This window comes from Mustela nivalis (assembly GCF_964662115.1).
Source record: "Mustela nivalis genome assembly, chromosome: 2".
NCBI classification, from domain to species: domain Eukaryota; kingdom Metazoa; phylum Chordata; class Mammalia; order Carnivora; family Mustelidae; genus Mustela; species Mustela nivalis.
This window is the reverse complement of record NC_139021.1, coordinates 11,098,112-11,119,779: the sequence shown is the minus strand read 5'-3', so window position 1 is coordinate 11,119,779 and position 21,668 is coordinate 11,098,112. Positions and strand designations below refer to the sequence as shown.

Below are 21,668 nucleotides of genomic sequence, written 5' to 3'. Positions count from 1 at the left end.
CTGTGTAGAGACGCAATGGAGAAGAGGGAGGGACATGGAGAGGCCACTCGGATATTCCAGGAGAGACGGCCGTGGCTCCTCCGAGGCCAGGCAGTAGATATGGCAGGACTTGCATTGTGTCCTGTTAGAAACGGAAGAGCCTGTCCTGACAGTAGCCGTGATGTAAGAAGGAGGGGACTCAGGGCTGACTCCCAAGGCTGGGTTTGGGCGTCCAGGTGGGCCCCCAGCAGAGAAAAGGGCAGATGAATCAAAGCAGAGAGGTGGGCAAGCATGAAGTCCACGAGCCACTTGCTTGCTTCCCGTTGCACTCAGCTCCTGCCTTCCTACAACGACAGGCTACAAGTCCTTGGTGCCACTGAGGGTTCAGAGGATGGCAATTGCTTCTTGGAAAGACAGCAGGTTCAATCAGCTGAGGGAAACCAGTGGGCTCAAGGTCAGCAGCTACTGCGTTAGGAGATTCTGGAATGTGCTTTCCTGGCCCGCAGGTGCGATACATTCCCAGGCTGCCGACACCCAGGAAGCCCTAAGCACTAAGGGAGAGCGGGCTGGCCTTCCACATACCCATCGCTCTTCTTCAGCAGGTAGCCCTTCTTCTCACTGCCGTACTCCTTGTTGCCCTGCAGCTGGTGCATGCTGTACCCTCCTTGCCGGCTCTGGGAATCCTAGAAAGGAGACGCCACAGATCAGACCAATGCTGCACACACTTCTCCAGTCCCTGCCTCTATTCTGCTATGGAGCCTCTTGGCTGGGGCCAAGAGAATTACGGGACTTTTAAGAGCCATCACGTCCTTGCCTGTATTTTAGAGGAAACCAGGCTAGGAAACAATCACAGGAGTCACAGGCAAGTCCCAAGAACTCCTGTTTCTAGTTGGGAACCCAGCTGATTCCCACACACTTTGGTGAGAGAGCATGGTAGGACCGAACGGGTTGCTGGGGCCGCACAGGCTAGCCCGGGGAAGGCAGGAAAACCCAAGTGGCTCACAAACGTAGTGCATGCAACCCAAATGGGCTCTTCCCTTAGGTCCGCCTTTTCTCTCTCCACATATTCTACTAAAATACCCACAATAAAAAGGGTACCTTCTGAGTGAGGTACTGGGAATTGTTAGAAATTCTTGGTTTGTAACCCGCAGGGGCTCCGTAAAATAAGCTGTTAAGCATGCTTTTAATTAAAAACGATGATTCTCTAGCCATGTTGTGTATGATGTGGGAAAAGGGTGACCAGGACCCGCAGAACAAGACGGACGCAAACCAGCTGGAGTTAACACTTTCACTCCCCTGATATACTTCCCCATCGTTTCTAAAGACGGCACGACCAGATGCAGCCATTACACTTGGAAAATGTATGAAATAAACCAACAATGTTGAACTGTAGAATGAGGACATGGGGTTTAGACAAAGAAATAGGATAATACATTCTCACAGAAAGTGTTGACTTACTCTCCTAGACTTCGATCAGGAAGGGCAAAAGCAACAGAGAAAAAAGGCAGAACATTTGAAAACATAGTTAATTTCATTGAGTCATCTCTCACGATTTAAGCACTTTATATAACATACAGAGAAAATAGCACTGTAAAGGTACTTAACATCAGAACACATGCCATCTTCAGAATCACATAAACTTCAGGGTATGGGACAATAAAACATCTTTATATTTGTCAAGTTTTATTTCAGGTTATTTAAATGAAAGCAGAAGAAAACCTGCTTGGAAGGGTATGAGGTACACATTTCATCAAGATAAAAACGGGTGACAAACTTCCAAGTGTGTGTTTAGGGACTCAATAGCTCCATGAACCCCAAATTACTTTAGAAAATCAAAAAGGAATAAAAAATTGTAGGATTCTTTTTTAGTTTTCCATGCGAAGAGAATAAAAGTATGCAGTTCAGAAGCAACACGTGCAATGTGATGGTGAAGAAAGACAGGAGGACTGAGCGTCGCTTGTGTACTGATGGCCTATGCACAAGATCCCTTGGAGGTCAGGATGGCCTCTCTGTGGCATTCGGGATCCTTCTGGACCAGATAGTATGTGCTCAGTGCACGCAAATGAATGTTAAATAATAGTGAAAGCAAGAGCTCTAGGACAGTACACCTCTGTGAGGCTTCCCACATGTGATGAGTTGTGTGTCCAAAACCATGTCCTGAACACCGAAATGGCAAGTATCAGGAAGGCACTGAGGACACGGAGTGCGGCACAACCCCTGTCCCTGAGGTGGTTGCTTACACACTGACCTTCTGCTCCCTCATGAAGGTAACACTGCCGAATGCCTGTTCTACCAGGCAAGGAGACGCCCCCTTAAGAGCTTAGACTCTAGTGATTTCCTTAATCTGAGTCATTTGTAACTGGCCAGACTCCCTCCAGCTGAAACAGTTAATAGCACCATTTCAATCACCTGGGGAGGGGTGGGAAGTGGGCTGGGGTCTATCAGTCTCTTTAGAAATTCTCCTCCATATTTCCTTTACTTTTAATGAGGACCCACAGCCTTGCACTCGTAGTAACTTGAATCCCAAATCCTCCCTCATAGACGCTTTCAGGCTTTCTGGACGGAGATGGGGCTGCAGGACAGTACTAGGGATCAGACGGGCTTCCTCCCCTGGCGCCGCCACGACAGACCCCAACAGCAGCAGTGACACACACTGTTTTCTTGAAGGAGGCAGCGATATGTCCATAATACTAATCCAGAACAGTGAGGATGGAAAATTAGGTCTGGTAGTGGAGATCTGAGGCATGGGACGAAACAAGGGGCCGGGATAAAGGAAATCCACAGAGCTTTCTGCTTCTACCCAATGACGTCACGTGAAAACAGCTCAATTGGATCTGGAGTCAGTCAGGGATCGCTGCCATTTCTATACCTCCCGAGAACATTAAAAACAAAATCTGAAATCTCCCTGGATAAAAATTCTTATTAAAAGAATAACTCTGTTCCTTGGAATGCTTTCACTGAACGAAACTGTTCTCTGTCTGCCCATGTAATTTCTAGGTTGGGCTGAATGCTTTAGAACTATGCATCTCTAAAAGCCCGTTTGCTAATCCTTCAAATAAAACCTAAGTTTTAAAAACAAGAGTATTTATTTTTTGTAAAGCAAGGCTTTGGATGTTAGTAACTTATGAAAAATATTACATTCTGTAAATTTGCCTCTAAGACATCCCCTACATATATTTATTACTAGCTTAAATAAATTTTTAAATGCAACAAGCTGAATGGACCCTGCTTTCCATGAGGTAAATATGCTTTTAAAGGTGAATACAGTGGCTGATCTCCAGGCTCTGAGCCCAGCAGCCTACTCCACTAAGCTGAGCTGGAAGGAAGCAGCATGCTTCAGAAATATAGCAACAACCCTACATCGACTACTGATGAGTTCTATGGCTTAAAGTAGTCCTACAAACTGGGGTGCCTGGGTGGTTCAGTGGGTTAAGCCTCTGCCTTCGGGTTGGGTCATGATCCCAGGGTCCTGGGATAGAGCCCTGCATGGGGCTCTCTGCTCAGCAGGGAGCCTTCTTCCCCTTCTCTCTCTGGCTACTTGTGATCTCTCTCTGTCAAATATATAAATAAAATCTTTAAAAAAAACATAGTCCTACAAACTATTACTTCTGCACTCTGAGAAATCAATGGCCATGCTGCTTGCTTTGTAGGGAGCTCTAGATAATCGAAAAGGAGGTTTTCTTTTTTGAGAAAATAAATAATGGAGAATTAACACAGTAATTAACAAAACAAAACATGATGGAAGGAAAGAAAGAGGTCTGAATCCTTTGATAATATAATAAAAATTAAACATGTATTCAGGAAAGAGAAATCCAAGTGGGAAATTCATTCAGGCAATAAATATAAAACTAAACTTACACAATGATCTTAAAATAAAATCTTGGAAAAATTCCATAACATGAGCCAAGAATGTAAACTAGAGAATGAAACTATGGTGTCATTTTTTTAAAGTTCCATTCCTTATTCTCTATTAGAGTATGGAGAAATCACCTTACTTTCTCCTTAGAAAACCGTATTAACATATAAAATGCATTATTAAGGAGTAATATCTCAAATCTTTTTAAACTGCAAGTAATTACTCACTGCTTTAACTGGGTTAGAAATGTTTGTGGTACCCAACCTAAAACTAACCTCTACTAGAGAAGCTTCAGATCGCTCATGTAAGGGATATATGGAGGAGGCAAAAATATGTTTACTACATATTTACTGAGAAACTTTTGGGCGCCAGACAGCGTGTCAGATCCTGCAGAGATGAGCAAAACACAGAATCTTTCAAACACCATGCAAACCACACTATGATGAGAAATGGAGAGAGACTCGAACAAAATGCTGGAGTTTTGGGAAAGATTTATTAGTATCATCATTATTTAAAATATTTTCAACCCTTAAGATAGTTATGTAGCAAACAGTTCTCTTGGGAAGTTAGGCTATTATAAAAGCTTAAGATGATTAATTTCATAGAACATCTGTCAGAAGTCAATGAAGAATTTTGACAAGAAAAAACAAGTCCACCAAAAGTCTGGGGATCCTACTGACAGCTCAAATTCTTGAAGCCTCCTTTAAAAGAGTCAAGTTAGAACCTGGTGGGGTGAGAGGTTAAATAGCTTGCTGAGTGCTTTTAATTCCTCAGGTCATTTATCAGGTTAGTTTATGCTCTTCTAGAATGGCAGTGCTATGGTAAGAACTCTACGTGGATGGTCTCCTTTCTTATTGAGTCATTAGAAATCATTACCTATCAGCCTTATTTTGATGACAGATGATGAACAGCAGGGGAATGGGTAAGTGTTCTGTGAAAGATCAATTTTACCTGTAAAATACTCTGGACACAGTGCTAACACACACACATCATTTATTAATTTGGGGTGGCTTTAAATCAAATCATGCGCATTTTATCGTGTACATACTCGTTTGGCTTATATGCAACTTTGTTCTTTAACCACTGGGAGAAGATTACATCAGCCTCTAAGCAAAACAAAAAGGGACTGCAATGGCCTTTCTTCCCCCTAAGAAAGCTTCCATACACAGGAAGGAGGTAATACTGTACAAGAAAGCAAAGGTAGAAAGTGGTTAAAAAAACCTTACAAATTTCTGCCCATGCCTGAACAGCAATGTACTTCTTACTTTCCACCGTTTTAGTCCTTCTATTGCTCTTACATGGAGAAATCATTCAAGGGGACCACTTCTCCTAGGATCTGTAAGCCAGTAATAAGCATCTCAAAAGAGGCCTCCAGACACGGGTATAGACGCTGGTTGAGGCCCTGGACTAAAGAGGTCCACACCTCCTGGCCACTGATGTCTACTTCCAGTCTGCAGGTGCCCAAGGTGAAAGGGCTGTACACTTCTCCCGCTCAGAAACCCAGAGGACTATCTTCGCTCAGTAAAGAGAACCTTTTGGGTTGCTTTAAAAGGTGAGGTGGTGGGTCCAGGGCTTGTACGTTTGAGAAGAGTTGGCTTTTTTTTTTTGCTTTGGACTCAGAAGCCCCTTCAAAAAATATCAGAATGTACAGTCAGTTTGCCATTGTGAGGTGATATCATGCGGAAATGGAAATATAAGAAATGCTCAGCATGGGGCGCCTGGTGGCTCAGTCGGTTAAGCAGCTGCCTTCAGCTTGGGTCATGATCCCAGGGTGCTGGGATCAAGCCCCACATCCGGCTCTCTGCTCGGTGGAGAGCCTGCTTCTCCCTCTCCCTCCGCCTGCCGCTCTTGCCTACCTGTGCTCCCTTTCTATCTCTGTCAAATAAAAAAATAAATGGTAAAAAAAATTGCTCTGCTTTATGTGGTTATCAGTAAATATGCACTGAGATACCGCACTTAAATTCAATGTATGATAATTTCCTAATACAAACAGGCAAACCTTGACCCTCCCCTATGTAACAAATAGCGCTGTTTAGCTTACTTACCCTTGGCATGAAGTCCATACCCCATTGTGTGCGTCCAAGGTCATCTATCACTAGGCCCGAGTTTCCACCTCAGAAACCCCATCGCTCAATCTTCCACCCTCTTTACCCCCAAACTGCTGGGGGCAACTGTGGACTAGTTCAGGCAGCTTCCATCTCAGGGTCCTCTCAGCATCCCCCTCTGCTGGCGCGCCCCTTCCCAGCAGATCTCTTATGGTACAAATACCACTTAGGGTATGGCTGCTGGTTTGTATGGCTGGCCTGCTCTCTACTAGATGATTCTAGAGGATTCTGTATCGGCCTCCTTCTGGCTGCTCAGAAAGACAGAGAAGACCTAAAGAGGACATGGGTGTGCACTTCACCCTGAGAGGACAGAGCACATTTGAAGTACATGACTTCAAAGCCGGAATGGCAAACCTAGGGTTCTGGAATTGTAGTTCAGGCATTAAGAACATCTTTTGTGCAGGAGGGCAAGGGTCATAAAGCATGGTCACTATACGGGGCGAGGCAGTGGGTATACACTTGCATCTTCTATCTTGTTTGTCCCCACAACCACGGTGGCAGGAAGCTGGTGACATGCCCATTTTGCAGATAAGGAAACAAAGAGGCCATCCCAAGCCACCTCACTTTTTTACTGGTAGCCCTGCTGGAAACACAGAGATCACCTACTTCCTTCTGATCGAGTTGAAGAGAGGATTTTATTAAATCTCGGAGTGCAGTGAGCTGTTTCTTTTCTTCATCCTGGGTTTGTTTTATCTGTGACAGAAAAACAACTTTCATTACATATCTTTTATATATTAATGAGCTGAGTTTAATTCATCCAAATATGCCCATCATCAAAAAGTTCAATGACATCATTGATTTCTTTATTAAAACCTTTACATGGTCTCATTTTTTTATATGAAAGGCAGAATTTTCTCATCTTATGTAAGTACCACTGACTTTTAAAATTAGTGACTTGATGCAACAGGCCTTCTTATTAATACATCTAGGCAAGACGATTAGCTCTGAAGTACCATTCTTTTTTTTTTTTTTTAAGATTTTATTCATTTATTTGAGAGAGAAAGAGAGAGCATGAGAGGAGAGAGGTCCTTGGGAGAAGCAGACTCCCTGCTAAGCAGGGAGTCCAACGTGGGACCCGATCCTGGGTCTCCAGGATCCTGACCTGAGCTGAAGGCAGTCGTCCAACCAAATGAGCCACCTAGGTGCCCTGAAGTACCATTCTTAAACAAAGTTGAGAAAGAACACTGGGTCACTTGCTTCTGGTTTTTCAAAAGGTGGTAGCAGGAATTCCATAATGTGACTAAATGGGCCAGAAAAACTGTGAAAAAGGACCAGAACCCAATGGGTTAAGGTATATGAATGTTTGCACAGTGGCACCCAAGGGTAAGGAACTAGTGCTGTTTTGTTTTGTTTTAAATCAGCTAGAACTTAAACCCAAATCATGTTAACTATTAAAAGACAATGGGGAGTGATGAGATCTGGGTGGCTCAGTCAGGTAAAGGCCTGCCTTGGGCTTAGGTCATGATCCCAGGGTCCTGGGATTTAGCCCCATGTCAGTGGGGAGCCTGCTTCTCCCGCTCTCTTTTCCCTTCCCCCTGATGCTTGCGCTCTCTTGTGCTCTAATAATAAACTCTTTAAAAAAAAAAAAGACAATCAGAAAAAATACACAACTACACACAGTTTTTAAAGTTATAGAAAATAGAAGGTATTATTCCTAACTCTGAAACCTTATTTCAACATATGTAGTTGTACTCATAAAACATACTTTTAATATTATTTAGTGCCAAGTGGATTATGGGGAACAAACTGGCCATTTCTATTCCTGCATTTAGCTTTTTTCTCAAAAAAGTTTGTGTGACTTTGCTATTATAAAAGCAAAATTCCAGACATCTGATAAAAGAGAGAAAATACAGAACAGGCAAACAAAAAAAAATCATAAACCTGCCTATTCCAAGATAATCTCAAGTTTTGTCTTTCATGGTCGAACATTCTTCCTCCAGGTGCTGACTGCAGTGAGGTTACTCAACCCAAATGGACAGCCACCTAGAACCGACCGTTACACACCCTGTTCCTCCTACGTCCCCAAAGTGTACTCCAGGACATCTGACTGTCAAGGCCTTCTGATTTAAACTGAAGGCTTACCTGCACTGAGTTTATCCTGACAGATCACTTACCCCTGCTTCTTTTCTTTAAAGCTCTTCTAATCCAGATTTCAAATGCACTGATATTTATCTACAAAGCCAACATAAAATGCACGCGTTTCATGATATACTTACATTATATAAATCAGCAGCCAGTTTCTCGATGTACTGTTTCAATTTATCAGCCGTCTTCAAGCCATCTTGAAAGAAACTATGAAGGAGAACAGCAGAGATTTACCAGAAGTATAAAAAAGACATGAGCTCTAGTTACCCGTAAGATCTGAGAACACGAATCTATGTGCCCTCTACCCACACAGCTACACAAAACGCTTATAAACGCATTTCAGTGTTTTATAAAGATGCACCAACAAGCAGATTCCGGGCACTATCTGACACGTGCTGGCAGCTGTCGCGTGAACAGAGGAAATTACAGACACCGCCCCAACACAGAGGTCTCATGTGCACACCCGTCTCTTCATGGAAACAGCCCTACCGGTTGTGCTGTATTTGAATTCTAAAGAGACAGACACCACAACTAGTGGAATATCATGAGGATGCATTAGACGCTGTAAGGAGAGGCTGCGGGGAAGCTGGCCACCTTTCATTTCTCCAAAGACCGCTGGGCACACGCTTGAAGCGCAGCAAGTTGGACGGATGGTGCCTGGCCACGTGCACAGCCAGACAGTGCTATGTCACCCTGCGTAAGAATCCGCGCTGGCAGGCACCGAGCGAGCAGAGCAAGCTGAGCACGCTTGCACTTTATGTGAGGTATCTCATTCGCCCCCCACAGCAACCGGAAGGAGTTCACGAGCGCTTCAATCTCATTGCCTTTTCAGAGGATAAACTGAGGCACAGGGTGAGTGCATTATCTGCTCGTGCATCTAGCGAAGTGGCAAAGCTGGGATTTGGGGCCAGGCTCTGACTCGGACATCCCTGCTCCTGACCGCCAAGTCAAGAGATTTCCTGTCTGATCCCTCCACCCAGGAGTCCCACTTGTTTCAGTGTTTGTATGGTTCTCTGTCCTCCTGGAGGCTTCTCTAACCCTGCCTGCCCCTCATCTTCCCCGCAGAAGAATGAGGTCCTTAAGGACGAAGACTGTCTCATCTAGGGATCGGATGGGTCCCGCCCCAGGCAGATGCTCAGTGAGTAACAAGAACAAAGAGCGCGATCAGGAAGTTTTAGGGCACATCTTAGGATCCATATCTCCAAATGTATTTAGCTTAACATGCACCATCGCTGGTAACAATACATCCTTATCAGAACTGGCCCTCCAGGAATGAATACTGAAATCCCAGAGGTGTGAGAGTTTTTTAAGGTTGACAGCTTCAGCTGAGAACCCTTACTAAAATAAGGAAAAGAAACACTCTCTTCACAAAGTCTGCCGGCAGAGGAATGGGGGAAGGAGGGCTTTCTGGTGAACCATTTAACTTGAGAGCTGCATTTAAACCCTTCTAACATTCAGTGGTTCACCACTGCCTATCGGGATCCAAGTTAAACTTCTCAGTATGGAATTGAATGCGACTTGTGTTCTGGCCCCTGAATAGCTTTCTGGTTTTATCTCCTACTATCTTCTTCGAAAAAACTGCACCCCAGCCATGCTACATTTTTTTTTCCTTCAGTTCTCCCTGCCCTTTGCATCTGCTGTTCCCTCTTGCTGAAATGCCCCCCCCCCGCCCCACGCTTCTACTGTAGTTCGGTTTGCTGCCGCCTCCCACGGCAGCTTGCCCATCCTATCCAGGGGATGGCATTTCCCAGCACGGCCTTGTGCCCAGGACTAATGCCAGCCCTAGAGCTGCAGGCTGTGCTCTGCCCAGGGCAGGCCATTCATGAACATTAACCTGGACCAGCAACATCTACATGCGGGGAAAAAGGGTGTGTGGAAGAGGCAGGAGGATGGCTACAAAGTCACTCACAGCAGAACCACTTCTCATCTCTGATACTGAAATCATTTCTGGACAAAGGGTCTGAAGATAGAACGTATCAGTGGAAGGTGGATGCCAGCAGGACTCCTTACAACAGAAAAGGGGCCTCAGGGTAAGAGGCTTAGGGCTTAGAATCTGTGCTCGAGGGCTTACTAGCAGGGGTTCCCTGGTGAGTCACTTCTGCTCACGTTAACTGTACTCAGTGGGGCGGTAACACCGGTAACACCTACGAACTCGCTCCACAAAGCGCTGGGTTGTCAGGACACGCTCAGCACGTGTTCTGTTCCTTCCCTGGACTGCGTGGGTTCATCACAGAAGGGGTCATGCTCTTCCCCGAGGGATAGAAATTCACTACAGACAGGTTTAGTGTTTCATTTTCACTTTCACCATGAAGGAAACTGAATAATCTTTTTTTTTTTTTTTAAAAAGACGAGTTTAAATGACAATGCTCTAGGTTTGTGTTTTCTAATGGGGTAGCCACTAGCAGCCAATTTAACTAAAATTCATGTAAAATTCAGTTCCTAAAGTCTCACCAGCCACAGCAGCCATGTGTGGCCAGTGGGTAGCGTGTTAAGACAGTAGAGAATACCACCATTTCCATCACGGCAGTTGTTCTCCTGGACTAACTGAATAAGTGACCTCAGAGTTGAAGAGCACAAGGAATGTTATAAAACACACACATTCAACTGTTTTCATCTGAGACGGCACTGATAAAAATGACAAGTTACATGTCAGCACGTGAAGACAAGTTGGAAGGGACAAATTCCTCCCAATTCACAGGCTGAAGAAAGACCCCGACAAGTCTATCTTCCTACATTTGAATTCTTCACGACATTACAAACGCAGATTAAGAAAAATTAAGAGTAAGAAATCATTTTAATCTATAATATGACCCAATTTTTACAACCAAATCATATACATAAATCCAATTATCTTCTCACCGAGATAACAGGTTTTCTCTTTTGTTAACTTCATTTTCTAGAACACATTATATATTCATATATTAGGCAAAACAAAATTAAGAAAAGAACCAACTGAGCTGAGTCCATCTCAGAAAGTTACGCTAGGGCTCGCTTCTGGGTTTTAGCGAGAAACGGGAACAGGGGGCCGAGGGGACAAGTTGCAGGGAGAACAAAACCATCTTGACATTAGTAACACAGTCATCAGTAAGCAAAGGCCGACGTGCTGTCCACGGCAAGGTGGGTCTGGTGACCCCTGCCCTCTGTGCCTGACTGTGCCTCCCTTGAGCAGTTAGTCTCAGCCACGGGCTGGGTGGGCCTCAGAGTCACGGTCACACGTCACCCGCCACAACAATTCACGGAGGGAAGGGGCTTCTCTGTTCTTGGGCTCCTCCCTCCAGCTCACTGGCTCTGGTTCACCGGAAATACATGAACTCTGGAGTCAAAAGTGTATCACATTTTGGATTGAGAGCCAAAATCTCTCAATTTCACTGTGTGTATAACCTTGGGCAGGTTGTGACCCTCTCTGAGGGTGAGCATGATCATCCGAAGGTGGATGTTTCCTGGCTTCCGAGAGAGGCAGATGAACTACTACAGATAAGAGTGTTCTTTCTCCTCATTGGAAAAGGAAGCACAAATGTCAGTTCTGATGACCTGTCACTCAGTCTGAATGCGGAAAGTGGCATCACCTCTCTGACACCCCACTTACCCCTTGGCCACTTTCTCTGCACATAACTGAAATATAATGAGATCTTTGGAAAATAGATGATGATTAACAGTAATAATAATAATGACGATACTAATAATATACAACAGTAATAATAATAATACTTACTGGCACCGAAGTATTTATTCTGTGCCAGTCACTCGTTATTACGCATAATTAAGCATCCCCTTTAAGTCTCATTGGGAAGTCAACAAAATAGATCAAAACAAGGTAACTGAGGCCCAGAGAGTTTAAGTTGTTTAAATGGGGCCATCTAGTCATTGGGTGCAAAGTTGGGATTTGAGTGAAAGCACTCCCAGCTCTGGAGCACAGGTAGTAGTTAAACATATCAGGCTGATCTGGGTCCAAATCCTGGCTCTTCTGCTGAGTAACAGCATAATCTCTGAATCCCTGTGCCTCAGTGTCCTTTTGCAGGAAATGGAGATGATCCCATGTAGTGTGGAGAGTTCTTGTGAGCACTGTGATAATGTTCCTAAAATGCCAGGCACAGAGAAGAAGTTGAATACATGATGGCCACAGGCCAGCAAAATGAGCCTCATTATTTCTTTGACCTTAGAGACATAGCTGCATTGGCTTTGCTTCTGAAATAAGCAGCTTGAAAGAAACAGGACCGTATTTTAATGACCCACAGTGCCAGAAAAAGAAAAGCTGCCAACTGATAGGCAGAAGGGCACTCACATTTCTCCCAACTACTGAAACACGCTCACGGCGGCAGAGTGCGGGCTCGTGAGTGTGAACACAGTCGCCCGTCCATCAGGCAGAGCACACACTCAGAGCGAGGCAGTCCTCTTGAACCCGAGAAAGTCACTACGTACTTCACCTCTTATTCTGTCCAAACAAGGATTGGAAAGGGAGATAGTATGTTCTTTCTGCTTTTAATTTAATTTCAAGAAAGAGAGACAGCAGGATCTTCCTACTACCCCAATCATATCCTGCTTGGCTTAGAAAGAGGGGCTATTTGGTCAAAGGCTGAAATGCTCTGGAAGCATATTATTTTCAAAAGAAGCCAGGATGCCCTCGTAGTATCACAGAAAGTATGGTTCTTTAAAACAAATTAGAAAACAAATTTTAAAAAAACGAAGTGATTTCTTAACACACCAACTACCAACCCCTCCTGAAAGCCTATTTCGAAGCTCCAGGTACTGATTTCCAGCTAGCGGGGCTGATATTTTCTTGATACATTCCACTTGAGTCCTGTGGTGGTTAAGGAACTTAAAGGGACAAGGGTTAATTCATATAAGTACTAATTAACCACAAATGTATCTTGACAGTTCAGGTCAAAGAGCTTGCTGATAGTGATATGCTGGGCTCACATTTAGAGAGTCTTAAAAATAGAGATGTCCAGGCCCAAATCCAGGCTTACCAAATTCAGATTTCTGACTTTATCAAGAGCATGCACTCTGGAGTCACAGAGACCTGGCTGTAAGACTTGGTTCTATCACCTTCTACATGTAAGTTCTATGGGGACATGGATCTTTGCTTTTGTTTTGTTACCGTTTTCTGCATTAAAAAAATTAAGATATAATTCATGTAATGTAAAATCTACCACTTCAAAGTGTACAATTCAGTGGTGTTTAGTCTGTTCACAATGTGGTGCAACTGTCCCCACTAATTCCAGAACACAGCTATCACCCCAAGAAGGAAGCCCGTACCTGTTAGCAATGGTTCCCAGTTCCTCCCTTGCCCTAGCAAACAATACTCTGCTTTCTGTCTTAGTGGACTTATCTTTACGGACATTTTGTTTAATCAGAATCCTACAGTATGGGGCCTTCCACGTCAGGCTTCTTTCACTTAGAATGTTTCAGATCTTCATCCCTGCTTCAGCACATATGTGGCTTTACAACCCTCCTGGGAGCTTCCTGAGTGTGATCTGAAACGGGCCGCTGTACACAGAGCGCAGGAAGAGACCTGAGCGAGCAGCGGGCCCCTGCACGTGGGCAGGGGCAGTTTCCATAAAAGCGAAGGGAGCTGACATGTGAGTGTTGTCTTGGGCGGCAGCTATGTGACTGGGTCCCTGCACCTGCCTTCCAAATCTCCAGTTTATAAAGAGACCCCAACTGTGCTCAGTCGTGAATACACTGCGCAGGTGTTCTCAATGCCACATCATCATCTCAAGGCTATGTCCTTGGGGCAGCCGCTGGGGATGGGAAAGGCAAGCAGAACCCACATTCCAAGGACAGCAGAGGGAGGGAGTCGCCTCTGAGCGCCACAGTCTGGCTCCTGGGGCAATCCGCAGTCATAGAGCCCAACAGCGTCCCACTGTGTTGCAGTACCGTACTTTGTCTGGGCATCAGCTGATGGGCATTTGGGTGTTTCTACACTTTGGCTACTGTGAATAATGAGGCTATAAATATGTATGAACACATTCTTGTTCATTCTGTTAAATTTGTCATTTTGTTAACATTTTGTTAAATACTTTTTTCACTCCTCTTGGGTTATCTACCTAGGCATACGATTGCAAGACCATATAATTCTAGGCTTAAATTTTTGAGGAACTGCCAAGAGGTCTTCCAAAGTAGCTGCACCTACTTACATTTCTTTCAGCAACGTATTATGGGCTCTAATTTCTCTACATTCTCGCCAAGACCTAGTTTCCATTTTGTTGCTGCTGTTGTTTTTTTAAATCCTGCCATCCTACTGGGGGCAAAGTGGTATCTCATTGTGGTTTTGATTTGTATTTTCCTCAATGACTAATGACATGGAGATTTGTTTCTTGTGCTTTTGGCCATTGTGTATCTTTTCCAGAGAAATGGCTATTAAAATTCTTTACCCACTTTTAAAATGAATTATCTTTTTGTTGTTAAGTTGTAGGAGTTCTTTATATATTCTGGATACCAGACCCTTATCAGATAAATGATTTGCAATTATTTTCCTTCCATTCTGTGGGCTTTTTGCCTTTTTTAAACTTTTTTTTAAAATTTTTATTTTTAAAGATTTTATTTGACTGAGAAAGAAAGAGAGAAAGAGAGAGACAAAATAAGCAGGGGGAGCAGCAGACAGAGGGAGAGGGAGAAGCAGGCTCCCCACTGAGCAGGGAACCTGATGTGGGGCTCCATCTCAGGACCCTGGGATCACGACCTGAGCCAAAAGCAGATGCTTAATTGCCTGCACCACCCAGACGCCCCTTTGCTTTCGTAATAATGTCCTTTCACTCACAAAGCCTTTTTGAATTCTGAAGTCCAACTTACCTATTTCTTCCTTTGGTTTCTTTTGCTTTGTCCACTTTGACATGTTTACGAAGCATCTACTGAATGAGTGAATGTGCCTCGGGGCAAGTTACTCATCTTTCCAGAGCTACAATTCCCTGATTGCCCTTGATAAATGTTAGCTATTATTATTGTAAAATTAAGGATAATATAGTAATGTTTGTAAGTGCTCATGATCCTGCAGATCACAATGACACTTGCTAGGTGGTAAAAGGCGTGGGTGAGCCGTAGGATATTATGCTTGTTCTGAAGGCAGCATGTTCCCCACAATGTTCAAGTGTCAAAGTGACAAGCAGTTGGTGTGGGTGAGCTGGAAAGGGTAACAGCAAGTCGGAAGCTCTTCTTTTCTGCTCCCCGTATTGTTCCACTGTAGCAGCTGCATCCCCGCTGAGGTGCTGGGACTGCATTGGGTGTTACCAGAGCAAACTTACTCTTAGATGCCCCTTGACTTTGTACTGAAAATCATTTGGGGAACTGGAGTAAGTACTTAGGATAAGAAATCCTCCCTTTTTTTTTTTTTTTTTTTAAAGGATTTTATTTATTTCTTTGACAGAGAGAGTGAGTGAGTGCACAAGCAGGGTGAGTGGCAGGCAGTGGGAGGGGGAGACGCAGGCTCCCCGCTGAGCAGAGAGAGCCCAACACAGGGCTGGATCCCAGGACCCTGGGATTGTGACCCAAGTCAAAGGCAGACACTTTACCAACTGAGCCACCCAGGCACCCCCGCCCCCACTGCTTCTGAATTAGGTAGAGATGGTTTACAAGTCTATTAAGGGTTTCTGAAGAACTGCCTGAAGTAGGAAAGAATTGAGTCTCCCTGAAAGAGTATTACCCCGGCTTCTTGCTATGTGGGAATTCTTGAGGTTCAACCAGGGGCAGAACCCCATTATAACCTCTTCCCAGAAGGAGGGAATACCTCCTCCCACAGGGAGGTTTTTACTGTGTGGGGTTTCCTTCTGCTATCTCTCTCTGCTCCAGAGAGACTCTTCTACCAGATTCCAAGGACCAGATGCCAGCCATCCCCCAAGTCTACTCCGGACTGCCGCCACCCGCCACCCCCCACTTCAAGGAGCCCTTCTCAGTCCACCTGGATGAAAGTCTCCCCTTCTCCTGATGCCCTACCAGCAGTTACTTCCAAGACCCACTGTGATGACTGATGACCCAATTCACTTCCTGTACCAAAGAATTAGCTCCTGAGAGCAGAGTACTTGTTTCAAAGGACCTGGCCTTTGTCAGAAGATGGATAAGTATTTCTGGAAAGTGAAAAAGCGGGAAGCGAAGGAATGAAGGGAGGATGCATTAGCTACCCAGGTCAGAGTTGCTCTTCTTCTCACCTTTTGGAACAAAGGTTAAGAACTGTATAGTTTACAAAACATCTTACATCTTGGAAAGCTAATGTTTGTGGAGGTTAAACCCTTCTCTGTACGGTAAGAGAATGTGAGATCAGAAGATTTCTGGGGTGCCTGGCTGGCTTAGTTGGTGGCGCATGCAACGCCTGGTCTCAGGGTTTTGAGTCTGAGCAGCCCACTGGGCTCACAGTTTACTTTAAAAAAAAGAGGGAGAGAGAGAGAGATTTCTAAAATCGGTAAAATCAGATTTGCTACCAAAGTGTTGTAATGGAGAAGACTAAGAGTTTCCCTTATTTCAGTAGAGGTTTCAAAGCAGTGATGCATTTCTAGGAAAACTGAAATTGATGAAAGATGAAATTCAATTCCACCCAAAGCTAAAATTAGGGACCAGGTCTTCAGCATGAGGCTGTCACAGGCAAATTCTGTCTTATAAACATGCAGCTGTTTCCACTTCAATGTATTTTTTCCTTGTATGTGATACATATTTATTTATAAAAGGTGGAATTTATTTTGAGAAGAAAAAAGTTAACAAATCAGATCTATGTAAATAAAAATTTGATCGTTAAAAGCTTCTCCTGAAACAATTCTGTACGATACATGTATGAACGAATGATTCCAGTGCCACTTGGAATCCTCAGAGCTGCAAACACATACAATGTAGTTGGCTCCACATGCATTATCTCATTTAATTCTCACATCTACTAACCTTAACCCCACTTTAGAGCTGAGGGTACTGAGGTTTAAAGAGGAACCAGATGAAGATCATATAGTCACCTGGCTGCAGAGCCAAGGTCTGAACTCATCTTTCTGGCTCGTGCCTTCTGTGCATTCCACAGTATTAATGCTGACCTCCTTAACTGTCCCAGTCAAATATAAAGATCTTATTAGAGCATTAAAAATTTTAATAATGGGCACGTTTTCACATAAAAACTCTACCAGAAAACCCATGAAAGCTAACCCAGTAAATAAACAAGAAGTAAATAAGCAAATGCAATACCACAGAATCTCAAACATAGTAAAAATGCAAAATTAATAAGCAAAAATGGTGCTGGTATAAACAGCGGATGTACCACCAATTCATAGGAATCTGAGTACAGAGGCAAAGTATTCTTAGTGCCCCAAGTATTTAATTTCACCTAATTTAGATGACAAAGAAAAACACTGCAAGTAGGTATACGTGGAACAAATGACCCGATAATAGGTAAACTGCCAAGTAAGGGAGGAGGGCGTGGAGGTCACTGGAGCCTCTGTCGCAACAGGGATGTGACAGGGACGCATGTATCTGTAACAAGAGCTTCACGGACTGTCAAGGCCACTGTCAGCATTTGTAAGTAATACAGCATTTTTCAGTAGCCAAATACTTGCACTCATCTGAGTTACTTACTTACAGAAAACAACAAAGATGGAACATAATACTATTTCTTATGAGGCTTTGGAAGGTTCTGATATCACACTATATATAGTGACCAAATGAAAACCAGAAAGGAAGAAACAATTAAGAAAACCAAGTAAGTGAAGGGGGTCTTACGTGGGCTAATAATTGTGACCATGATATTCTACTTACTTGCACTGTGCATGATAGTACTTTATGAGATTCTGCAGCAGATCCACACCCTTTTTGGTCTTGATTTCATTAACTTTAATGAGATACTGTGGAAATAAAACAAAATTTTATGTTGCTCATTACAGATACGGTTTTACAGCCGTGGGTTTGGGCAGCAGAACACCAGTCATGAATCCACACAAGTTACTGAACCTTGGCTGCCCGCAGACAGCGTGAGTTTAATTCGGGAAATGCTGATTTGGCAGTCCCAAGTGTATAAATGAAATGATTAGACTGTTAGCGTTTTATAAATGCTCATTAGTTTACAAGACAAGCAGAATCAAACATAGTAAAACATTCTAGAATAACTGATTATTTCCCCCTGGTGCAGTGGATCTTAAACTTAAGGGTTCACATGGTCAAACCCTGAAGGATGGTTGACTGTTCTTTGCAGAAAACAAGGAAAACAGCATTCTCTTGAGGCACAGGCCATCCGATAGCGAAACTTTCAGGAAGAATTTTTGGTATTCAAGAATGGAGGAATTAAAAAAAAACGTGGAAGAATTAAAATAACCCATTATTAATTTATGCTGTTAACTAACACTACTAGGTCTGATTTTTACTAGTAGGTCAAGATTTTCTGTTGAGATTGTTTGCTTTTTTTCACTTGTTTTATTATGAGAAGTGTTTATGAGCAGATAAGTTTGAGAAGAAGCTTAAAGTATGGGGTGAACATTTAAAAAAGGAACACTTAAAATTGATAAAATTCTATCCAACTTAGTATTTTCGGAGAACTATAAAAGGAACTCTACAACAGAATGGGCAGGATGCCAGGTCAGGGAGTGCCAGTGTTCACTGGGAACCCAGTTTGAGAACCACTGCTCTAAGTCCAAAGGAGCATGCTTTCATGAACTCAGGCTTTCTTAATCACTGCTTTATTTAAGCATTTGACTTAGCATTCAACCCAGACATGTGGTTAAAAAAACAATAAACATGCTCTACACCTGTATCAAGAAGACTTCATATTCACCAGGGTTACTTCTCACCAAACATTTTTTTCCACACTCACTCACAAGCAACATTAAAGTTCTCACCAAAGAATCCTGTTTTGGCATAAAGAGCCCCCCAGGACCAAGGCTCAAAATATGAGACAACAGTGAAATGGCGGATCCCACAAGGCTTGGAGAAAAATGGAGACGAGAACCCTTAAGAAACAGTCCCCTCCTCTAATAACCAAACAGCCTGCATTTAAGCATAAAAACTCCCAACTAGCCGGAGAGATCACAGTTACGAAACTCCAGAGAAACGCTTGCAGAAGTCGTTCGTACCTCGCACATCTGGAGCTGGAAGAGGCGCCGTTCCTTCTCCATCTCTTCTGCGATCTCAGCCCCCGTGATCTCTGTCCGGATCATGCCGTGCTGCTTCGCGTGCTCTCTTTTCTCCTTCTCAATCTTCGTGCTGTAGTTAAAGCAGATGCCATCATTAAAAAAAAGCTCTCATCGTTCCCTCCTTTAACGAGAGCCAGTAATTGTTTCTTATTTACAAGAGGTCAGCAGCAGGAACTCTTATGTTGGTAACATTGGTCAAAAGGAAGAATGAGAGAGAACACACACACTGTAGAGATGAACACCTCGGGAACCTCTTACATTTTAACTGTGATCTTACACATGGATGAACTCATTCTTTTTTTTTTTTTTTTAAGATTTATTTATTTGAGAGAGGAGAGAGAGAAAGAGAGTGCACGCACATATACAGGAGAGAGTCCTAAGCAAGGACTTAAGCATCCGACACAAAGCTCCATCTCATGACCTTGAGATCACAACCTGAAGTGAAATCAAAAGTCAAATGCTTAACCTAACTGACTGTGCCACCCAGCACCCACATGTGGATGAATTCTTATAAATTCTCTCATATTTTGGTGGGCATGAAGAAATATTGACAGTTGACTTTTTCTTGGGTAAAGTACTTTACGATGAAAAAGAATCAGAAAGTTGAAGAACTGAGGCATATCGAGATTACTAACAGATGATGGGTCTGAGAATTATTTCAAGACAATCAAAGTGAACAAAAAGTAGTCAAAGGTAATTTCCAATATTCCTCTAAACCTGGGACATTTCCATATCCCCATAACACATTTTAATAATTCAACCATCAGGGACAATTATACAAAATAAGGATGGGAAAAATCCCAATCTGTAATTTGGATCCTATAAAACGTTCTTCGGTGTGGAAGGGCAAAGAGGGAAGGAGCCAATTACGAAGGAGGACCCATACGAAACCAACACAGCCGAGGCTAACACTTGGTTGGCTATGACAGATCAGTAACACCAATGGTTATGACCCTCTTTCCGAAATAACTTGAAAACAGACTTCCAATTTCAGGAAGAGTGAATTTTAGTTGTGAATGCAAAGGCGAACTGACTTAGCCTTCAAATCTTCTTTTAAATTGTAGTTGTAGGAAATCAAACCCCAAAGACAGCCAATATCCCTGTCTATATACAAACACGGTAGAAAATCAACTCATGGGAAAATCTACTATAAATCTGGTTGGGATGCCTCTATCACTGTAATGCCATATCTTACTAGCCATATTGGCCATCAAGCAGCATGAAAGCAGCTGGGGCTTAAGCCTCAGCTCTCTCCACTGCTGTGGGTGGGAAGAGAAGCAGAAAGCTAAGACATTTAGCTTCATTTCTTCTTCCTTCCATAATTCCATTAGGATGATATTAAAAATCATAAAGAATATAATCTCCCAAAGACAAGAACTGAAGACAAAAAAGGAGGAGAGAATTCAACAGATATCTGGAAGAGCAGGTCTACACAGAGGAAAAGAGAAAGTGCACACCCTGAACCACAGGGGTACCTCCATGGCCTTGGTTGCTTCCAGAATACCATAATATACAATCACCAGACAGGGGGCTGAGGGGACTGAATGATGTCAGAAGACACACCTCTGGATACTGACATTTAGAGTGCTCCTGATGAACAAGCTGTCTTGGGCCCCTGGGTGGCTCAGCTGGTTGCGCATCGGACTCTTGATTTTGGCTCAGGTTCTGATCTCACAGTCCTGGAACTGAGCCCTAGATCAGGCTCTGTGCCCAGCAGGGAGTCTGCTTGAGAGCCTCTTTCTCCCTCTGCCCCTCCCCACTCTCTCTAAAAAAGAAAAAGAAAAAAGAAAGAAAGAAAAAAAAGGAAGAAAAAAATCTTGACATTCTAAAACCTAAAAAGGCAGCTCACGGCATTCTTGCCTGGTCCTGCTGACAAGTATGATCTCTCCATCAACTGTTGAGTGCTTTGCTCTCAGATATGAATGGGCAGTGAAGGATGGGAAGATAACTGAGGAAAACCTCCAAAATGAAAGCAAGAGATCAAAATAGCAAGTTGGGGGTGGTGGTGAGGTAACCAGAGGCAGTAAGAAAAAGAATATCTTATAAAACATAATCAAATCCTCAGCTAAAATACTGTTTCTATGAAAAAACAAGAAACTTAAGAAAAATTTTTTTATTACACTATGTTAGACACCATACGATACATCATTAGTTTCTGATGCAGTGTTCCATGATTCATTGTTTGCGTACAACACCCAGGGCTCCATGCAATCCGTGCCCTCCTTAATACCTGTCACCAGGCTCACCCATCCCCCCAACCTCCCCTCTAAAACCCTCAGTTTGTTTCCCAGAGTTCATAGTCTCTCATGATTCGTCTCCCATTCCAATCTCCCCCCCTCATTTTTCTCTTTCTTCTCCTAATGTCCTCCATGCTATGTTCCACAATAATGTTCCATAATGTCCTTATGCTCCACAAATGAGTGAAACCATACAATTGACTTTCTCTGCCTGACTTATTTCACTCAGCATAATCTCTTCCAGTCCCATCCATGTTGATGCAAAAGTTGGGTATTCATCCTTTCTGATGGCTGAGTAAAATTCCATTGTGTATATGGA

The 21,668-nt window shown here is 43.4% G+C and overlaps 1 protein-coding gene across 2 annotated transcripts in view; it reads right to left on the bottom strand.

Annotated features, from left to right (window-relative positions):
- The window catches only part of ASAP1 (ArfGAP with SH3 domain, ankyrin repeat and PH domain 1), a 351,004-nt gene that overhangs the window by 77,136 nt on the left and 252,200 nt on the right, over nucleotides 1-21,668 (bottom strand). For both annotated transcript variants that reach the window (XM_082719724.1, XM_082719725.1), the window contains exons 8-12: nucleotides 19,053-19,182; nucleotides 17,746-17,831; nucleotides 8,157-8,232; nucleotides 6,547-6,633; nucleotides 562-662 (exon numbers count right to left, since the gene is read on the bottom strand). In XM_082719724.1, coding sequence (XP_082575850.1) covers nucleotides 562-662; nucleotides 6,547-6,633; nucleotides 8,157-8,232; nucleotides 17,746-17,831; nucleotides 19,053-19,182 — 480 coding nt within the window. The remainder of the gene's footprint in view (nucleotides 1-561; nucleotides 663-6,546; nucleotides 6,634-8,156; nucleotides 8,233-17,745; nucleotides 17,832-19,052; nucleotides 19,183-21,668) is intronic.